This window comes from Microcaecilia unicolor, chromosome 3, assembly GCF_901765095.1.
Source record: "Microcaecilia unicolor chromosome 3, aMicUni1.1, whole genome shotgun sequence".
NCBI classification, from domain to species: domain Eukaryota; kingdom Metazoa; phylum Chordata; class Amphibia; order Gymnophiona; family Siphonopidae; genus Microcaecilia; species Microcaecilia unicolor.
Window position 1 is genome coordinate 491,101,811 of NC_044033.1, and position 21,055 is coordinate 491,122,865.

Consider the following 21,055-nt stretch of genomic DNA (forward strand, 5'->3'; position numbering starts at 1 on the left):
AAGTGCATCACTTTGCATTTCTTCGCATTGAATTTTAATTGCCAAACCTTAGACCATTCTTCTAGCTTCCTCAGATCCTTTTTCATGTTTTCCACTCCCTCCCGGGTGTCCACTCTGTTACAGATCTTAGTATCATCTGCAAATAGGCAAACTTTACCTTCTAACCCTTCAGCAATGTCACTCACAAATATATTGAACAGAATCGGCCCCAGCACCGATCCCTGAGACACTCCACTACTCACCTTTCCTTCCTCCGAGCGAATTCCAGACAGATTGAGCTGTCCTATCCATCCTTCAAGGAATTCCACCTCAAAGGAGCTTTCTCAACCCTATTATCTTACTAAGCCACCAAAACTTGGAACTCACTACCAACATTTGCACTTAACATCTACTGCTATACTCTTTTCCGTAAAGCCTTAAAATCTGCACTATTCAAAAAATATGTATATCACAATCTAGTTAAGAATTGACTTACGTGCACAACCAGTTTAAATTATGTTAATTTGTAGACCTGTTCTTCTAAAAAAGCTTTGTATTAGCACACTGTAAATGTGCTCCTTACTATGTAACAATATCTCATCTTATTATGTAACTGTCATCCCAATATAATTGTCATTGGTTTCTTTTGCCCTGTAATCCGCTTCGAATCTTTAGAGATGAGAGTGGAATATTAGTCCCTTCTAAAGTAAAGTAAAGCATTCTTCTACTGGTAAAATTTTCTGTATTCAGATTTCCATTCTTGGCCTCCCCTTCTTCAAGGGTCACTCAGACAGAGTGGAGTAGGGTTTAAACACATTAGGGTCCATTTTCAGAAGAAAAAAAAACTTAGTACCTGAATTTAGAAGAATTTTCCGCAGAATTCAAGAACTGAAGTTTTCCGTTAAAATTTTTCCTAAATTAAGACCTGCAATTTATTCACCTACGTTTAGGTGCCTAGTGCTGAAAATCAATGCTAAGCACCAGACTCCACCACCCCATTGCCTCCTCATTTTAGCAATATGAGGCCCTTTGACTAAAGCTTAACATGCGCTAAGTGCCATTTAGACCGTGGGTATACAATACAATATGCAGAAAGCATCTTTAGAAGAAATTCACCTTTGGCCCATTCAGGGCATACATACTCAACATGAAAAGTTCTTGTTCATCCACTCTACCCACCACCCAGATCATTGACCCTTGTGTGTGTCTCCCTTCCTGATAGACTACAAAAGGCAGCCTTTAAGACTTTTTTTGGCAGTACTGTCACAACAACCCTCTCTTTCTTTTTTTTCTCTAATTTCTCCATCTCAGACGGCATCAATCACACCTCCTGCAAAAAAGCAACTTCCACTTTTTTCTTAGCTAAATATGTCATGGTATTCCTCTGCTTTATATGGATATTTAAGTGCCCTCACTCCCAGCTCCCAGTATGCGCATTCCTTTCTTTCTCCTCTCTCTCCTCTTCCCCTAACTCTGATTAATCATGCACGTCTCCATCCAAGCAACAACCAAGCAATAACTCTGCCATTTATTTTTCCTGAGCTTCAGTAATTATACCTGAGAGCCCTTTAAGCCACCCCCATCCCGCTTCCTCTTATTAACCTAGATAACTAATCTTCCTAGTCCCCAGTCTTCCTTCCTCCCTATTCATTGCATATCGTCCCTTCAACTACCTTCTGCCTCTCCCTTCTGTGCTTTCTTATAACCCATACCCCTAAGCCCCAAGATCACTCGCTCCTTTCATTCTTTTTCGCTCTAATACTATTATTTACCAAAGCAGCACATTTAACTCTCCCAGTCCTGCCCCCTCCCTCATCCCATGTCTTTCCAGTCATCAAGTTGAGTCCTTCAACTTTATTACTGAAGGAACAAGGTGAAGGAATGACTCAAATTTCCATCCTCTAGATCTGTTGGGAGACACTCCATTTCTGCATTCAGTGCACCCTCTGGGGCTTTGTTGGAGCCACCCATGCTTGTCACCTTCTGCCCTCTAGTGCAAGTCTCGTCTGTAGCTGCTGTGCCCTCCAAGATGACCTCTGTCTGATTTCCCACTGCTGTCTTCTCCATTATTTCAGGAGAACTGTCTCTTGCTACTCATCCAAGTTTATCTCCTCTTGCAGTTCTCTCTGTTTGCAGACCATGAAGGCTGTGCCTGACTCCTCAAATTGTCCATGAATATCTCAATTTCACACCCCATTGCCATCTTATATTTGCCCAGATGATGTTCTATCTCATTTAGGGAATGCAAGAATTTTCATTCATCCTTATTAAGCATCATCAGCTGTGTTTTGCCAGATGCTTGCATGCAACCCAGCTTGAGAGAGTATGTCTCTATACTTTATTAGCGCCTTATATATTCAAATGGTTTCAGTTCTAAGATGTGGATACACGGTCCATCAGAAATGGAAGATATCAGTGTGTTTGATTTTCCAAGCCTCTTTCACCACAAACTCCCTCTTCTGATATGTAAGGAAACAGACTAATTGTCTGTGGCCATTTTCCTTGCCCAAGCTTAGGTCAAGTTTTCTGAAAAGCATGAACTATCTCATAAGGTCTGCAATAATCGCAGGGAAACAGGTGTTCAGCAGGTCTTTAACAAATGCCCTGACATCTAGCAGCTCTACTATCTCAAGAGCTCCAAAAATTCTCAAATTGGATCTTAGCCTCTATTTTCTTGCAACCATGCAAGGTTTCACATTAGGAGTTACAGACCAAGAAAGGGATCTAGGTGTTGTCGTTGATGATACGTTGAAACCTTCTGCTCAGTGTGCTGCTGTGGCTAAGAAAGCAAATAGAATGTTAGGTATTATTAGGAAAGGAATGAAAAACAAAAATGAGGACATTATAATGCCTTTGTATCGCTCCATGGTGCGACCGCACCTCGAATATTGTGTTCAGTTCTGGTCACCGCATCTCAAAAAAGATATAGTGGAATTAGAAAAGATGCAGAGAAGGGCGACAAAAATTATAAAAGGGATGGGACGACTTCCCAATGAAGAAAGGCTAAAGTGGCTAGGGCTCTTCAGCTTGGAGAAAAGGCGGCTGAGGGGAGATATGATAGAGGTCTATAAAATAATGAGTGGTGTTGAATGGGTAGATGTGAAGCGTCTGTTTACGCTTTCCAAAAATACTAGGACAAGGAGGCATGCAATGAAGCTACAAAGTAGTAAATTTAAAATGAATCGGAGAAATTGTTTCTTCACTCAACGTGTAATTAAACTCTGGAATTCATTGCCGGAGAATGTGGTAAAGGCGGTTAGCTTAGCGGAGTTTTAAAAAGGTTTTGACAACTTCCTAAAGGAAAAGTCCATAGACCATTATTAAATTGGCTTGGGGAAAATCCACTATTTCTGGGATAAGCAGTATAAAATGTTTTGTACTTTTTTGGGATCTTGCCAGGTATTTGTGACCTGGATTGGCCACTGTTAGAAACAGGATGCTGGGCTTGATGGACCTTTGGTCTTTCACAGTATGGCAATACTTTTGTACTTACATTTTTCTTAGTTTATTCCCTTCCCTTCCCTCCTCTCCTTTTGAGCATCTTCCAGCTCCTTCACTCTCTCCTCCATCTCTGTCAGTCTAGTGATTATTCCTTCAAACTGCTCCACTACCTTTTCAACTATTTCAGTCTTCGAATCATGAATTTCTTTAAGTAGAGTGCCAAAGTCCACCTCAAGAGCATGTTTTTTTTCTGTGTGTTCCTCACTCACAGACTTTGGGGTCCACCATCTTAGTTTGTTATGTGGTAGACAGCGTCTGGTTGGCCTTCTCCACACACAGATCCTTGATTGTTTTGGATGTTTTCCCTTTCATTGACTTTGACATTCCTTTGTAAACTACTGTCATCGTAGGGTGCTCTCAAATAGCACTAAAACTCTGTTTTTATAATAGGGCTGCTGCAGAGCTCAGCAACCTTGCTTATTATTCGCACTTCATGGCCACATCACAAGATAATTGAGAGGCAGGCATGGCAAGTATATAAACTCCTCACACGTCAAAGAAGACTGCAAAGTCACAAGCAACAAATAAGAATAAAATGATGGAACAATCAATGCATTGCCACTGGTGATGAAGATGGTCCTTCATACAGCCAAAGTAGTGAAACAGGAGGACACTACCCTGATAGATTTTGCTTGTAAAAGTGCTTGTTAGCACAACATGGCACAGGGAGTTTTCCGAAGACATGTTAGTTTCCAGAGGCCTACTTTAAGACAACACTACAACCTTGATGTGTTACAGTGCTAGATTACCAGTTTGTTGAGTCTGTGTGCTGTTTCGGTCTTTTTTTTCTATACTGGTACTTAGGTAATTTTAAACATAAGAATAGCCATATTGGGTCAGACCAATGGTCTGTGTAGCCCGGTATCCTGTTTTCAACAGTGGCCAATCCAAGTCACAAATACCTGGCAGAAATCCAGATAGTAGCAACATTCCATGCTATCAATCCCAGGGCAAGCAGTGGCTTCCCCCATGTCTATCTCAATAGCAGACTGTGGACTTTACTCCAGGAACTTGTCCAACTTTTTTTGAACCCAGACACGCGTTAACTGCTGTTATCACATCCTTTGGCAACAAGTTCCAGAGCTTAACTAATAATTGAGTGAAAAAATATTTGCTCCTATTTATTTTTAAAGTATTTCAAAGTAATTTCATTGAGATTTTCCACTGGGCAGAAGATTTCAGCGTATTGTCTACAATGACACCTAGATCTTTTTCTTGGGTGCTGTCTCCCAAGTTGGATCCTAGGATAAGATGACTATGATTTGGATTATTCTTCCCAATGTGCATCGCTTTGTATTTGTCCATATTAAATTTCATCTGTTTAGCCGAAAGCTTTATATTTTGTGTACTGTGCCCCAGATTGTGGAGCTGGGGCAAAATACACAAATACAGTCTTCCTCCCAGCCTCATCATTCCTCTGTTAATGCCTATTTTACAGCTTTTCATCCAATGCGCAAAGCCGCTTAAATGTTCACTGGCTTATCATTGGATTTTCAGACATTGTATGGATAGTATTGGGACACTAATCTGTCTGAGCTGCCTGATACTAACCATATAACAAAGGAGCAAAGGGTGTGTGAAGCAAAGGTAGGCTTAAGAAGCATCAGTTTAATGCAATATTCACCCACAATTTCATCAGTTTAATGCAATATTCAGGCACGAACTGTGTGGAGGGAGAACTTGCTGCATTGATTCCTCATGTTTTGAGATAAGTTGACTTTTTTTTTTCCACATTTCACTTCACATATGGTGTTTGGACTTATATGCTATAAGTGAATTTCTATAATAAAAAGTAAAGTTAGACCGATGACTGATTAAATATGAGAGATCAAGAGAAGTTTGATAAATGACATGCTGTCTTTTTCTTGATGGCCCACAATAATTATAGAAAGTAATTGTGTTGGTTTGGTTACCAGTGAGTGTGTTTGAGAGCCACCCAGGACCAGCCCCTGTAGTGCACAAATCTGTACCTACTTTGAAGAAAGTATAAGGGCCCCCTTTACTAAGCTGCGGCAAAAGGGGCCCGGAGCTGGCATCCACACGTGTTTTATACTTGCGCCGAGACCCCCCATTTACCGCAGCTGGTAAAAGAAAAGTCTCGCCTTCCTGCAGGAAATGGCCATGCGGCAAGTAAAGCACTTGCCGCTCGGCCATTTCGAGGGAGGGGAGCCCTTACCGCCACCCATTGAGGTGGCATTAAGGGCTCCTACATTAACCGGGCAGCATGTGGCACTGCCCGATTACCGCCGGGTACACTCCAGCACTACAAAAATAAAATTTTTGTAAGCTAGAAATGATGGCATGCTAGGGGTGGGAAGTACCTCCGGGCTGCTGTGGTAGCCTGGTGGTACTTCCTGTATAGCGAGCGGTAAGCCCGTATTGGGCTTACCGCCGCTTAGTAAAAGGAACCGTAAATTAGTGCATGTATTCTATTTTATGAAATATGCACATATATTACAACTCTGCCCCTGAATACACTAGCGTGCAGATCACCTAGAAGTAGGTATGCTCTTTTTGTGCACCTATTTTTGACTTGTGTTTACCCTTGTGCAGTTTTATAAGATCCCTTTTCTGAGTTCAAGACATTCTTTGCATAGCTTACAAAATTATCCCTGTGGATGTTAATATAGTCCTATTAAGGTCCACCACAGCAGCAGTCCTGGTGATTCATATTTGTAATGGGGAAAATGTGACCAAACCTATCTTGGGAAATCCAAAACAAACTCTCAAAGAAATTTATATTGTTTATTATAGAAGGGTTTTTTTTTTTGGGGGGGGGGGGGGGGGAGGTTGTTTTTTGTTTTTGTTTTGAATGTGCTGCTGTTGAAGTATGCCTTTCGTTCAGATTTCCAGTTTCTTGGTTACATCTTCACAGGGTACCATATCTGTTTCTGTTTTATATTGTGCATTTAAAGTCGGATAGCTTGCGTTGTTTGACTGGGCAGCAGAAAGAGAATCCTTCTGTCTATATTTAGCACACAGGCACTTCTTTACAAAGGTTGGAAAAAGTACTAAAGACCCCTTTTATGACAGGTATCGCTGGGCCTTTATTCCAGAAGCCTCTGATGATTCAGGCTTGGAAGTCCGAAGACAGGGAACACATCAAAGGGAATTTAAACCCTATGTGGTACGACTAGCAAAACTGCTACGGAAAAGAGCAAAGGTATTTTCTTTATTTCCTACTTGATTGGATGACAACATGAGCCTTTTAGTTGTGATCTGCCATTCTTAGCTACAACAATGTCTCTGGTTACCCAAGTGTGGAGGCCCTTGATTAAGCATCGCCATACTGGGACAAATCAAAGGTCCATCAAGCCCAGTATCCTGTTTCCAAAGTGACCAATCCAGGTCACAAGTACCTGGCAAGATCCTGTTCATAGGAATGTCCTTTGCTGTCTCTGGGTACCCTAGTACAGGCCCTTGATTTATTCCACATAGGACCGCCCCATGACATGGTGGTATCCTGAGCTGACATGCTGTCCCCTGGGTTATCTAGATTGTAAGCTCTTTGAGCAGGGACTGTCTTCTGTGTATGGTGTATAGCGCTGCATATGCCTTGTAGTGCTATAGAAATGATAAGTAGATAGATAGAAGTAGATACTCTGGTGGAAGCCCTATTTCCTATGCACTTCACTGTCCTGTGACCTGGTGCCATCATTTCTCTGTGACTTAATTGCTAGTAACTGCTGTATTTAAAGGGATTTTGGAATATTCATTTTAGAATAGTACAGAGACACTCCCCTGAATTCAGAATTAGCAGTATGAAATGGGAAGGCATACTAATTAAAGTGCTTACATATAAATCCTGGATGTGAGGATTGCCAGCCTCTGTACCATAGAGATGCTTCTTTTCCTTTTCATTATTACTGAAGCATGTCATACCTGCTAAAAGCCGGTTATCGAAAACATTGAGCGATTTTCATCTGTTGTTTCTTTTTTTCTGTTCCTCTTCTGTCCTTCCTTCTTTAATATTGTAAACTGCCCTGATGTGGTACCCCTCAAAGGGCAGTCTATCAAATATTTAAATTAAACTTGTTTCATGCTCCAAAAGTGTATTTTCTGCTGCTCTCAAATGTTAGTATATATGGAAAGCAACAAGGAAAAACATTTATTAGGAAGAGGGGTAGAACTGTCTGAATATTTTCAACTACAAAGAGATATATGAAGATTTTAAAAATGGTTTCAGTTTAGACAAGTGTAGTACAAATCAACAGAAAGCAAACATGGAAAAACTGCACCATCTAATAGATAGCAAAACACATCTGTGTTTATAGCTCTAAAGTATTACTGTATTTATGTAGTGATATCTCTAAGATAAAGTATAAAGACCACAAGCTCTGACAACTTCCACTGCATTTACTACACTACTGTGGTCTGGAATCTCTCTCCATATATATAACACACTGAGCTCTTGAAGGTGATTTCTGCTGGTGTGGCACTAATGTGTGGCATATAATTTGCAAAGACCACGCTCCAGTGCATTCTTTACAAAACCATGGGGCTCTCAGAGCAGAGAGATGCTAACACTGCATGACTGGAAATAGACATTGCAGCTGGCTAGAGAAAGACTGAAGAACACTCGGGCCAATGCAGTAAACTGCACTATGCTGTAGTACAACAGTTTACTCAGATTTCCTGTATTAGTCGTACTCTTGATGCAGAAAATCAGTGGTAAAACCAGTGCAAAATGGCCACCGATGTAAGGGCGGCCTTCAAGACTTCAGCAGAAGTCTCGCGAGTCCGCCATTGGAAGTCTCGGCAGCCATTTTGAACAGCGATCCGGCAGCGGGGGAGCGTCAGCGCCAGCAGCGGGCAGGCAGGACCAGGAATCTTTCCTTCCTGCCCCGAAGAATGAGAGAGAGGTGAGAGAGCAGGGTCCTTGGACATGGGTGGCTGGAGGAGGGGCGGGGGAGAGTAGGGTCGCTGGACATGGGTGGCTGCAGGGGGGGGCAGGGGAAGAGGAGGGTCGCAGGACATGGGTGGCTGGAAGGGGGGGCAGGGGAGAGGAGGGTCGCTGGACATGGGTGGCTGCAGGGGGGGGGCAGGGAGAGAGGAGGGTCGTTGGACATGGGTGGCTGCAGGGGGAGAGTAGGGTCGCAGGACATGGGTGGCTGGAAGGGGGCAGGGGAGAGGAGGGTCGTTGTTTGATGCGCCGCTCCCTGCCACTTGCTCCGCGTGTTTCCCTACTCCTCCCCCTGCCTGGGAATCAGCTGTGAGTGACAACAGCCTGGGTGGCTGGAGGGGGGGCAGGGGAGAGGAGGGTCGCTGGTCATGGGTGGCTGGAGGGGGGGGCAGGGGAAGAGGAGGGTCACTGGACATGGGTGGCTGCAAGGGGGGCAGGGGGAGAGGAGGGTCGCTGGACATGGGTGGCTGGAGGGAGGGGTGAGGGGGGTCCTGAGGCCAGAGAGGTGGGGGTGGAAGGGGAGCCTCAGACCATAAAGGGAGGGGGGAGGGGGCACACACTCACTCCACTCACTCACTCTCTGTCTCTCACATACACACTGTCTATCACACTCTCCATCTCTCACACACACTCTCTCTCTCAAACATACACTCCGAGGAAAACCTTGCTAGCGCCTGTTTCATTTCTGACAGAAACGGGCCTTTTTTACTAGTAAAGAATAAAATTATGGAACACGTAGACAAACATGATTTAATGAGACAGTCAGCATTAATTCAACCAAGGGAAGTCATGCCTTACCAATTTGCTTCATTTCTTTGAAGGCGTGAATAAACATGTAGATAAAGGTGAGCGGGTTGATCTAGCATATCTAGATTTTCAGAAAGCTTTTGACAAAGTTCCTCATGAGAGACTCCTGAGAAAATTAAAAAGTCATGGGACAGGAGGCAATGTCCTTCCTTGAATTACGAATTGGTTATTGGACAAAAACATAGGATAGAGTTAAATGGCCATTTTTCTCAATGAAGGAGGGTGAATAGTGGAGTGCCGTAAGGACTGTACTGGGACTGGTGCTATTTAGCATATTTATAAATGATCTGGAAATCAGAAGTACAAGTGAGGTGATTACATTTGCAGATGACACAAAACTATTTAAAGTTGTCAAAACATATGCAAACTGTGAAAAATTGCAGGAAGAACTTAGGAAACTAGAAGATTGGGCATCCAAATGGTAGATTAAATTTAATATGGGCAAATGGCAAAGCGGTGCACATTGGAAAGAATAATCCAGATCATAATTACCTGATGCGAGGGTCCATCTTAGGAGTCGGCACTCAAGAAAAAGATCTTGGTCATAGACAATATGCTGAAATCTTTTGCCCAGTGTGCGACGGCAGCCAAAAAGTAAACAGGATGCTAGTAATTATTAGGAAAGGGATGGTAAATAAGGCCAAGAATATTATAATGCCTCTGTATCGCTCTGTGGTGTGACCGCACCTTGAGTATGCATTCAATTCTGGTCGCCATATCTCAAAAAGGATATAGTGGAAAAGGTTCAAAGGAGAGCAACCAAAATGATAAAGGTGAAGGAACGCCTCTCATATGAGGAAAGGCTGAATAAGTTAGGGCTCTTAAGCTTGGAAAAGAGATAGCTGAAGGGGTATATAGTAACATACATAGTAATTGACGGCAGATAAAGACCTGAATGGTCCATCCAATCATTGAGGTCTACAAAATCCTGTGGTATAGAACGGGTAAAAGTGAATCGATTTTTCACGCTTTAAAAAAAATACAAAGACCAGGGGACACTCAATGACATTACGTGGAAATACTTTAAAAACAAATAGGAGGAAATATTTTTTCACTCAATGAATAGTTAAGCTCTGGAACTTGTTGCTTAAGGATGTGGTAATGGCGGTTAGCGTATTGGGTTTAAAAAAGTTTGGATAAGTTCCTGGAGGAAACGTCTGTAGTCTGTTATTGAGACAGACATGGGGGAAGCCACTGCTAGCCCTGGGTTTGGCAGCATGGAATGTTGCTACTATTTGGGTTTTTGCCCTGATACTTGTGACCTGGATTGGCCACTGTTGAAAGCAGGATACTGAACTAGATGGACCATTGATCTGACCCATTATAGCTATTGTTATGTTCTTACTTATGTAACCCTAGGGGGTTAAAATAATCTTGACTGGGCTCCTCCAGAGGAAAAAAATAAGGGTTCTAAAGTGACATCACTCTGGGACAACAGCTGAGCATGCTGAGACCTGGTTGCCTTGACAACGGCTTGCTGGTCAGTTGGGAGTTGGGCAGAAGGAGAAGGGGAAAGCACTGAGAGTGAGAGGACGAGTTGATGGTGGCTGTGAGAAAGAAAGAGAAAAGTTGGAAATTTTATTTAGGGGAAGTGTAAATGCTGAGGAGAGGACAGCTGAGATTGGTTGTGAGTGACTGGTAAGAGAGTGAGAGGCTGAGTTGTCTGCTAGTGATAATATTAAATGTGAAGAGTTATAAGGATGTCAGGAAAATAGTGTGACGGGATTGAGAGTGTGCAGTGTGTTAGGGTTCTGAGATAGAGAAGTGGGATCTCCATGCCGGTTAAGGTGTATCCAGCACTGCCTATTTATGTGTATGTTGTATTCCCAAGATTGATCTGCCAGTTAAAAAAAGTGATGCTGTGTGTTTCTATTAAATCTATGGGATAGAATGTTGGACTATGCACTGCATAGGGAGTGTGTTACTGTGTGAGACCTTGAATGCAGTGCTGGAGCCTGCTGCAACATTAGAGAAGGGGATCAATAGTGAGAGATAGGCTTGGTAGTGAGAAATCCTCAAATTTATTTGGTTTTTAACTAGTGAGTGTGGCCACAGTATTGAGACATTAATTGTCACCAGAGAAGGGTCAGTTCCTGAAGAAAAAGAGGGAGTTTAGGGTTTTGCCTCTCAGTTTATTTTCTTTTAAGAGAGGTTTAGGGAGAAGAAAGCAGCAAAGTACTTCACACTCAAGTCTTCTTCAAGGGCCCCCAAGCAAGAAAGAGTTCACTCCCATTGGTCACAGACTGAGCATCTACAGCTAAGTGCCAATATCAGAGGAAAAACTTTGTCAATTTGAAGTAGTATAAAGGAAAGGGAAAATACTTGCCTGAGAGTTTAGCTGAGTAATCCAGACGATTGAAAGAGATGGTCCTGTAAAATAAAATTGGAACCCAGAGAATCAAATTCTTCATGCACTTACATCAAAGAATAATTACAGAATTTACAGAAAGTAAAAGTTCTCAAGTTTAAAATGTTGTAAAGGGAAGAAAATACTTATCTGATGTTTGGGTTTTCTGTTTGAAGAGTGTAATTGATCTGTTGAGATACAGAGCAAACAAAGGTAAAATGTAAAATTGCATATTAGGGAAAAATAGTAGTTCTGTTAAGAAAAGAAGAATTGCTCTGAACATAATATAGCTAAATACTTACCTTGATCTGAATATATTAAAATAAAAAACGGTATTTACATTCAAAGTTGAAGATTTGATTCCTTAAAGTTTTAAAGAGCTGAGTTGAATTGGGGAAAAAATGAGTTTATTTTTCTTCCTTGCCTTCTTAAGGTGAGCAAGGGGATAAGTTTTTTTTTTTTTTATGTATCCCTCGCCCTGCTCCAGCGGAGGATTCAGAGTCATTGGCAGGACTACTGATACAGAGTACTCTGATCCTTCTGATCCAAACTGCCTGAGAGGGGGCGGAGCTTACACTTACTTTGTACCTGGGACAAAGGAGGGTTAAGTGACTTGCCCAGAGCTACAAGGAGCTGCAGTGGAAATCGAACTCAGTTCCCCTGGTTCTCAGGGTACAACACTAACCTTTTGGCTACTCTGGAATATTTTATGGTGTTGGGGGAGGGGGATTGGCAGTGTTTTGTTGGAGGGTCCAGAGCCCACTAAGCCACCAGGGCATTTTTCGAGTTGAAGATTAATTTTTTTTTTAAATGTCACTTCTTGTTAGTGCGTGAGTCAGTCCCCTCTCATGCTCTGACAGAAAGGAAGATAGTTACAACACAGCAGACAGTGTACACTGTTTATTCTGACAATAGTTTTAACACAGCGGTAATTTGCTGCCACAGTGTTCTGTCTCTTACTATCAAAAATTCTAGTACTGAGGGCTAGATGCACTAAACCTTAACGACCCTCTAACAACCCTTTAACGAAGGAAATTCCTAACCGTTGTATGCATTAAAGGCCTTTTTCCTACAAAGCAAGCAGTTAACGAAAACGGAATGCAAAGGAGAAACTACCATTGAAATGTGGACGATTTGGAATGCACTAACCATACCGATGATTGCAACGAATCATTTACCGTCAGAAATTTTACGTGTGCTCAGACCTCTCGTTAGGGCCTGAGCTATCATCTCCCCGCTGTCCCCTGCACTATAAAAATCCAAGCCAGCATGTTTAAAAAGAAAAGTGAGATACAAACACAAACACGTGGCTCTCTGCTTTCCCCTGCATCATTACAAAATAAAACATACTGCTTCTCCCTGCAGCTTAAAAATCCTGTCTCTCCCCTTCTCCCTTCCGCTTTGACAATTAACACTCTCTCTGCTATCCCCTAAAGCCAATTTTCCCAGTATTGTAAACAAGCTGCAAAGAGGTCTTTTGTTACAAAAGGGGATTTACGAGGGTCGTTCTTTTTAGAGTTATCTTCAGCTGCACTCTTCTGCTAGATCAGACAGCTAAAAGGCTTGCAGGTCGGGATCCCCCCCCTCGCGTGCCCCAGTCTGACGTAAGCAACCTTCGTAGGTTTAATACGTTTGTGGCTGCTCTGCGCATGCTTAAGGAGCAAATTAATGACTGGGATAACGTACGCTTGATACATTGTACTTTTCAATACCGCACCGAATATTTCTGAGCTGTTTTTTTTTGTGCATTCTTCGTTGTTTCAAATTCGTTAAGCACTTCTACGATTTAGATTTCTTAACGTTTGGTTGATGCATCTAGCTGAGTATCCTGTTTCCAGGCTTTTTCTTTCTTGTTCCCTATGCTACAGACCTCCCCCTCACTGTAGTGTTTAAAACATCCCATAAGATATTTGTGCCCACCTCCCTCTTGTCATTCAGCTCTCGATATTCCACTATTGTGTTCTAGATATCTATACATATATGTTCATATTTATGTTGAAAATATTTTTATTGAACCAATAGAAAAAGGCAATAATACAAGCAAAAAACATATGAGTTCAAATATAAATCAGAGCGTAGAGAAACCTCCCCCCCCCCCATACCGGACAAGTAAAGAAGTAGAAGAAGCTGGAGTGCTTTGACTCTTATAGCACTCCAGAAGGTCATTGAATAAAGGAACACCCCAACCCCATTGTATAAAATAAACAAGCTTGAGGAAGAATGAAGAAGCCAGAACAGTCAGCAACAAATGGAATAATGTCCCCAGTGACCAAAATTGAAGACTAGAACCAAAATGTACCCCCCCCCAACTGAAAGAAGGAGGGGGTAAAAACCCACAAACCTACAGGCTGTGATCACCCAGAAAACCTATGGCATGCACTACACAAGGACCCCCCCCCCCCCTCCCAACAACAACCAAATGTATATGTTGATATTTAAACAGAGTTGTTGAGCTTGAGTTGTTGAGCTTCTTGCAGTCATCCATCTGCTCCCATAACCAGATCTGGGATCAAACCCAACAGATTCCTACTTGCTAGTTTTAAGTCAATGCAAGTATAAAGTTTTATGCACACTAGAGATGTACCAGATAGGAGGAGAGATATTGATAAGCACAGCTCAGGAGAGGGACCTTGGAGTGATGGTGTCTGAGGATCTCAGGGTGATGAAACAATGTGACAAGACAGTGGTCGCAGCCAGAAGGATACTAGGCTGAATAGAAAGGGGTATAACCGACAGAAGAAAGGAGATATTGAGGCCCACTTGGAGAATTGTGTTCGGTTTTGGAGGCCATATCTTGCTAAGGACATAAAAAGACTTGAATCAGTTCAAAGAAAAGTGACAAAAACTGTATGGGGTTTGCGTCACAAAACATGAGGACCTGAACATGGTATACCCTGGAGGAAAGGAAAAATAGGGGCGGTATGATAACAGACATTCAAGTATTTGAAAGGTATTAATCTACAAACAAATCTTTTCCAGAGACGGGAAGGTGGTAGAACTAGAGAACATGAATTGAGGTTGCAGGGGGGCTGACTCAGGAATGATGCCAGCAAGTATTTTTTCGTGGTGGTAGACACCTGGAATGCCCTCCCATATGTATACTTGATCTTGATTTGTCTTTGCTATTTTCAAGGCACAAACCTTAGATGTCTGCCCGGCACTGGCCTTGTTCTCCGGCTACTAAAGTTGTCATCAAAGTCCCACTCCAGCCCATCCAAATCTGTCTAGCCACGATCAGGGCACAGACTGTATAAGTCTGCCTGGCATTGGCCTTGTTCTCTAGTTACTGAAGCTGAATCTGGCCAGCCACAATCGGGCACAGACCATAGAAGTCTGCCTGGCACTAGTTTTGCTTCCCAATTATTGGGATTGCCATCTAATCACCACAGAGCTTGTTTGGTATCACATCATACCTTATGGAGCAGACTGGATGGACTGTATAGGTCTTTATCTGCCATCATTTACTATGTTATTATGACAAAATGAATCTAAAGGGGGAACTGACCCTAACTCCAAATATTGAAAAACTGTAAAACATCAATATTAGCCTGTAATATTGAAACATTGTCTTGCCCCATCCTTGACCATCTTTAAATCTAGATTGAAAGCCCACCTCTTTAACATTGCTTTTGACTTGTAACCACTCGCATCCACCTACCCTCCTCTCCTCTTTCCTCTACACATTAATTGATTTGCTTGCTTTATTTTTGTCTATTAGATTGTAAGCTCTTTGAGTAGGGACTGTCTTTCTTCTATGTTTGTGCAGCACTGCGTACACTTTGTAGCGCTACAAAAATGCTAAATAGTAGTAGTATATAACCAAGTTTTTAGCCCTATATCAAAGTTTTTAAAAAGAAGTCTCCTTTCTCATTTCAAAGAGAAGTCTATAACGCAGGGGCAGCACGGTTGAAAGAGGTGTTATGAGATACATCTAACCATAATCTAGTAAAGGATGCAATTACTAAAAAAAAAAATGGCCTGCTAATAATGAAGGATACGAGAAGGCTGATATGGAATAAGAGTAGAATGCAGATAGGGAGGAATCCCTTTATGAAAAGCCTGATGAGCTAACATCAATGTTTATCTTATACTTTGTGTACACTGATACGGGTGACCAGTGCTGTTCCTACAAAATTGGAGTAATGTGATCATGTGATTTAGCACCATAATGTAATCTTATTGTAGTATTTGGTATTAATTGCAATCTTTTCAACTCGTATTGTTCAGTTCCTATAAGTAATAAATTACAATAGTCAACTGTATTTATCACCAGTGCACGAATTAGAACTTTGTATTGTTTAATATTCAAAAGTTGTCTCAGTGTTCATAGCTTCCTTAAATAAGAAAAAGATGTTTTAACTATTGTTAATATATAGGGAGCACAAGAAAGCTTTAGAGTCCCAAATTGCACCTAAAGAAGTGATATCGTCCTTCAGAAAAATAAGCTGAAATAGAATGCTTGTATTAAAAGGTGGACATAGTATTGATGAGCATACTATTCACATTACCTCACACTTTTTAGGATTGAAGAACAATTTATTATTCTCTAACCACTCTACAATCCTATTCAGTTTTTGTTCCCTGTGGGACTCCAAATGACAAAAGAAAAGTGGCTGAAGAACAGTTATGTACTAATTCCTGAAAAGAGCGACCCAAAATATAAGACTGAAACCAATTTAGTGCCACTCCCATATAGTGCCACTCCCATATAACCTGCCTCTCACATAACCTGCTAGCTCCAACAAATGTGATCAATCACATCAAAAGCTGCAGTTTGATCCAGTTGAATCACCAAAACATCTCTACCACCGTCTTTGATAGCGTGTCAACTCTGTCCTTCAACAGTTGTTCATTTTTGTCTGCAAATGAGTCCTCCAAGTCAAGTCTCTTCAACTCCTTTAACACCGTTTGTTGCATCGGGTATTGCCTGCCACTTGAGACCCTCCTCCAGTTGGACAATATCTTGCAACATCTTCCCCAGTTGTTCTTTCTAACCAGTCATTTGGAGAGATCTCCACAGTTGTACTTCCAGAAACATCCCATTCTTCTTCCATCAGTTTATCCCTTTTATCCAAGGTTTGCACTGTGAATTGTATACCAAAGGGATAGAGCCACCTATATATATGATGTCTTTGTTTGAAGTAGCTTACTATTTCTTTTATCTACCTCCTCTTTGCTAAAGTAAGGATAGGCTCATTATATAACTTGCTTCTTTATAGTGCCCATTTGTCTTGCTTTGTTCATGACGGCTTCCTTAATCAAGTAAAATAATGAATACAAGCAATAATATCCATCAGCCCAGTCTTCTGGCTTCTGCAACTGGTCCGCCCCTTCCAGCTGCAGGCTGACCTAACCCCAGATATTCAATGCTGGGGGCATGCTCCAGGCATTGAATATCTGGGTATATCCACTGACCTGGAAGTTAACCGGGCACCAGCTAATATTCAGACTGGTGCCCAGTCAGTTATTTATACTTTTAATGTACACCACCATGATGGTATTTTCAATTGCAGAATATCAGATCTGATCAAATAAATAAACAACATTAGGACAGCTCTTTCACTGTCCTAACTTAGTTACTTAGGGGCCCTTTTACTAAGGCGCATCCAACGCACATCAATTTGGAACTACCGCCCGGCTACCGCGTGCCCTGGGCGGTAATTCCATTTTTTATATGCATCTGAAATGTACGGCAGAAAATATTTTCTACCGCATGGCGCTAAGCAGGTAGTAATCGGCAGTGTATGCACGTGAGACCTTGCCGCCAAGTCAGTGGGTGGCAGTAAGGTCTCAGGCCGAAAATGGACACACGCTCATTTTAATTTTGCCGCACGTCCATTTTTGTTCATAAAAAAAGGCCTTTTTTCCAGGCGCCCTGGAAAATGAACCTGCGTGATTCCATAACACGCACTTACACCAGAGCAGGCCATTTTTTGCCGAGCCTTAGTAAAAGGACCCCTTAGCTGGTTAGCAGACTGAATATCACCACTAACCGTCTAAGTGATGTGCCCTAACTCCGCCACTGGCCCGCCCCTAAGCCAGTTAGTGGAGCTGTTCACTAACCAGTTAAGCACCCACTGAACATCAGCGCCAGCTCGCTCAGCAAAGTTTAACCAGGCAGGAGCCTCTTCCACCTGGTTAAACCCTTTTGAATATCAACCCCTGGGTGGCCATCCTCAATCAAGAGAGTGGGTGGGTGCAATTGCTGCATCAAGGAGCTGCTGTTAGTTCTGGGACAGCTGATTATGAGCAGCTAAAAGAAAAAAAATACTTTTTCTAAAAGCGCATTTGCTGTCTCTTTTTTACTTTGGAAGTTTGCTTATTGAAGGGGTGTGGCAATGGCACTTGCCTCCTACCTGATACCCTGGGGAGCATGATTACTTGGTGTTTGCTGCTCTGTTAAATAAATGTTCACCTGTCTTTTCTTCACAGAAAAATCCTGAGGATGACAGCTCGGGGAGAATGCTAGACTGGGAGCCAGGACATTTGCTCTTAACTGTTTGCACGGTTCGCAGCATGGAGCAGCTTCTGCCATTCTTCAATGTCCTCAGTCATGTTTTTAACAGCAAAGTGACTAGTAGGAGTGTTGGACACTCAGGGAGCCCTATCCTCTACCCCAACTCTTACCCTAGTAAAGATATCAAACCAGAAAACCAAAAACTTTTCTCCAGCAAAAGCCGACAGAAAATAGAGGAGATGGTGGAGAGGGACTTTCTGGAAGGTATAATAAAATCTTAATCGACAAAGGAGAGGACACTGTTTTGCTTGTGCGTAATGTAACTAAATGAAACATTTACAAGTTGTATAGGAGATTTTTTTTTTTTTTTACTTTGTACTGTAACAAACATGATTCACAATTCTGGTTGTACTGTATTTAAATATTTTTATTTGTAAATAAAATCAGAGTATTCTGGATGTGGCTTGAATCAAGTTCAAATATTGTTGGACTGTATGGATTATGATGCCTAATATATAAATATATATATATAATTTTGTGTTTTAAAAAATGTAAAATACAAATTGCAAAATAAAAGCTGTACATTTTCTTCCAGGTATTTTTATGTTTCAATCTATTTATTATATTTTCAAACAAAATAAAACAATGAGAAACAGTCCAAGTGAGCAAGTAGTGCATCTAGTAACAGACAAATAATTGTAGAGAGCTTGGGTTCTTATAGCTCTCCACACTATTGCAATACGGAGATAAGGATATTCCCTAACCTCTACCCATCTCCCCCCCCCCCCCCCCCCCCGATCCCCTCTACTCCTTATGCATAAAGGAATCCTGTGCAGAAGGAATGGATCCTCAGAAGCTTAGCCGAAATTGGGTGGCGGAGCAGGTGGGGGGAAGAGGGGTTGGTGGTTGGGAGGCGAGGATAGTGGAGGGCAGACTTATACGATCTGTGCCAGAGCCGGTGATGGGAGGCGGGACTGGTGGCTGGGAGGCGGGAAATACTGCTGGGCAGACTTGTACGGTCTGTGCCCTGAATAAGGCAGGTACAAATCAAGGTAAGGTTTATACATATGTTTGTCTTGTTGGGCAGACTGGATGGACCGTGCAGGTCTTTTTCTGCCGTCATCTACTATGGTCCAATGTGGAATAGTCATACATTCAACTCATTAAGAATCTGGCTACGTGCCCAAGGTGGAAGATATATATAAGCTCCCCAGATTGCCCAGAAACGTTTCTTATGTTTTTCAGTTAGGCAACTAACATAACATAGCATATAGTAACATAGTAAATGACGGCAGATAAAGACCTGTACGGTCCATCCAGTCTGCCCAACAAGATAAACTCATTTTACATGGTATGTGATACTTTATACCCGAGTTTGATTTGTCCTTGCCATTCTCAGGGCACAGACTGAGTTTCCATCACCATTACATTATGAAAGACATTTTCCCAATGCCAAAAACTGGGCAAATGGTCAGGCAGCTCCTTGTGACTCTGGGCAAGTCACTTAACCCTCCATTGTCCCAGGTACAAATAAGTACCTGTATATAATATGTAAACCCCACAGAAAGGCAGCATGTCAAGTCCCAGTTCCCTTTCCCTATTTCAGATTCTACATGGAATGTTGCTACTATTTGAGATTCTACATGGAATGTTAATGTTGCTATTCCACTAGCAACATTCCATGTAGAAGCCTGCCCTTGCAGCCATGCAGGCTTCTGTTTCTGTGAGTCTGACAGTGCAGGACGTCAGACTCACAGAAACAGAAGCCTGCGCGGCTGCAAGGGCAGGCTTCTGCATGGAATGTTGCTAATGGAGGAGTCGCCTAGTGGTTAGTGTGGTGGACTTTGGTCCTGGGGAACTGGGTTCGATTCCCAGTGCAGGCACAGGCAGCTCCCTGTGACTCTGGGCAAGTCACTTAACCCTCCATTGCCCCAGGTACAAATAAGTACCTGTATATAATATGTAAGCCGCATTGAACCTGCTATGAGTGGGAAAGCGCGGTGTACAAATGTAATAAAAATAAAAAATATCCAATGCTGCAATATACTTTATAAACCAAAATTCATTCATATCTAGTAAGTTGACTACAGTGTTCCATTTTACCAAATAGGACTGCCAACGGAGAGGGAATAATAGTTTTACCTATAACAGTTTCCAAAATGCTGGGTAGTCTAACCCAATAACATTGTACCAATGAGCAGAGCCAAAATGCATGAGATGTAAGGTATTGTCATGTATACCACATTTAAGACAAAGAGCAGAAGTAACGCAGCCTCCATAAAGGGCTTGTTTCTGTGAGAAATATCTCGTAAGTATATGAAATTGACATTCCCTATGTATTGCATTATGTATCATTAGAGGGATCTGTTTAACGGCGATAGCCAAATCTGACCCGTGTAGGCGGACACCAAGCTCCACATTCCAACTGGCCATTATAGAACCTTTTCAAAGGGGAGAGTGTACGATACATCCTATACAAACCAGATACTGAAACCTGTAGCCAATCAGAGAGGGTGCAAAAAAATCATATAATATACCAACGAGGCCCCTACAGCAAGAGTTCTTCAGCAGCCGATTAATATAATGTAATACCTGTATATACGCAAAAAAAAGTCACCAGCTTGTATACCCAGGCTCTGTTATAATGCAGCAAAAGATTTAAATTCTCCCCTTGGAGTCAAAGTCAGCTACATACACCAAACCCAAAGAGAGGCATAATCGAACGGGGCACCCAAGTTTTCCTGGGGCCATCCTCGCAGGATGTCCCCGTGAAGGGGCTGGAAAATCCGTATTATCAAAACAAGATGGGCGGCCATCTTTCGTTTTTATAATACGGTCGGGGACGCCCAAATCTCAACATTTACGTCGACCTTAGAGATGGTCGTCCCCGATTTTCGGCGATAATGGAAACCAAGGTCGCCCATCTCAGAAATGACCAAATCCAAGCCATTTGATCGTGGGAGGAGCCAGCATTCTTAGTGCACTGGTCCCCCTCACATGCCAGGACACCAACCAGGCACCCTAGGGGGCACTGCAGTGGACTTAACAAATTGCTCCCAGG

At 42.2% G+C, this 21,055-nt stretch overlaps 1 protein-coding gene across 2 annotated transcripts in view; it reads left to right on the plus strand.

The window, feature by feature from the left end:
• The window catches only part of DOP1A (DOP1 leucine zipper like protein A), a 227,795-nt gene extending 209,227 nt beyond the window's left edge, over positions 1-18,568 (plus strand). For both annotated transcript variants that reach the window (XM_030199075.1, XM_030199077.1), the window contains 2 exons: positions 6,514-6,643; positions 17,970-18,568. In XM_030199075.1, the coding sequence (XP_030054935.1) occupies positions 6,514-6,643; positions 17,970-18,275 (436 nt within the window). In that variant the 3' untranslated portion in view covers positions 18,276-18,568. The remainder of the gene's footprint in view (positions 1-6,513; positions 6,644-17,969) is intronic.
• Positions 18,569-21,055: the final 2,487 nt, after the last annotated feature.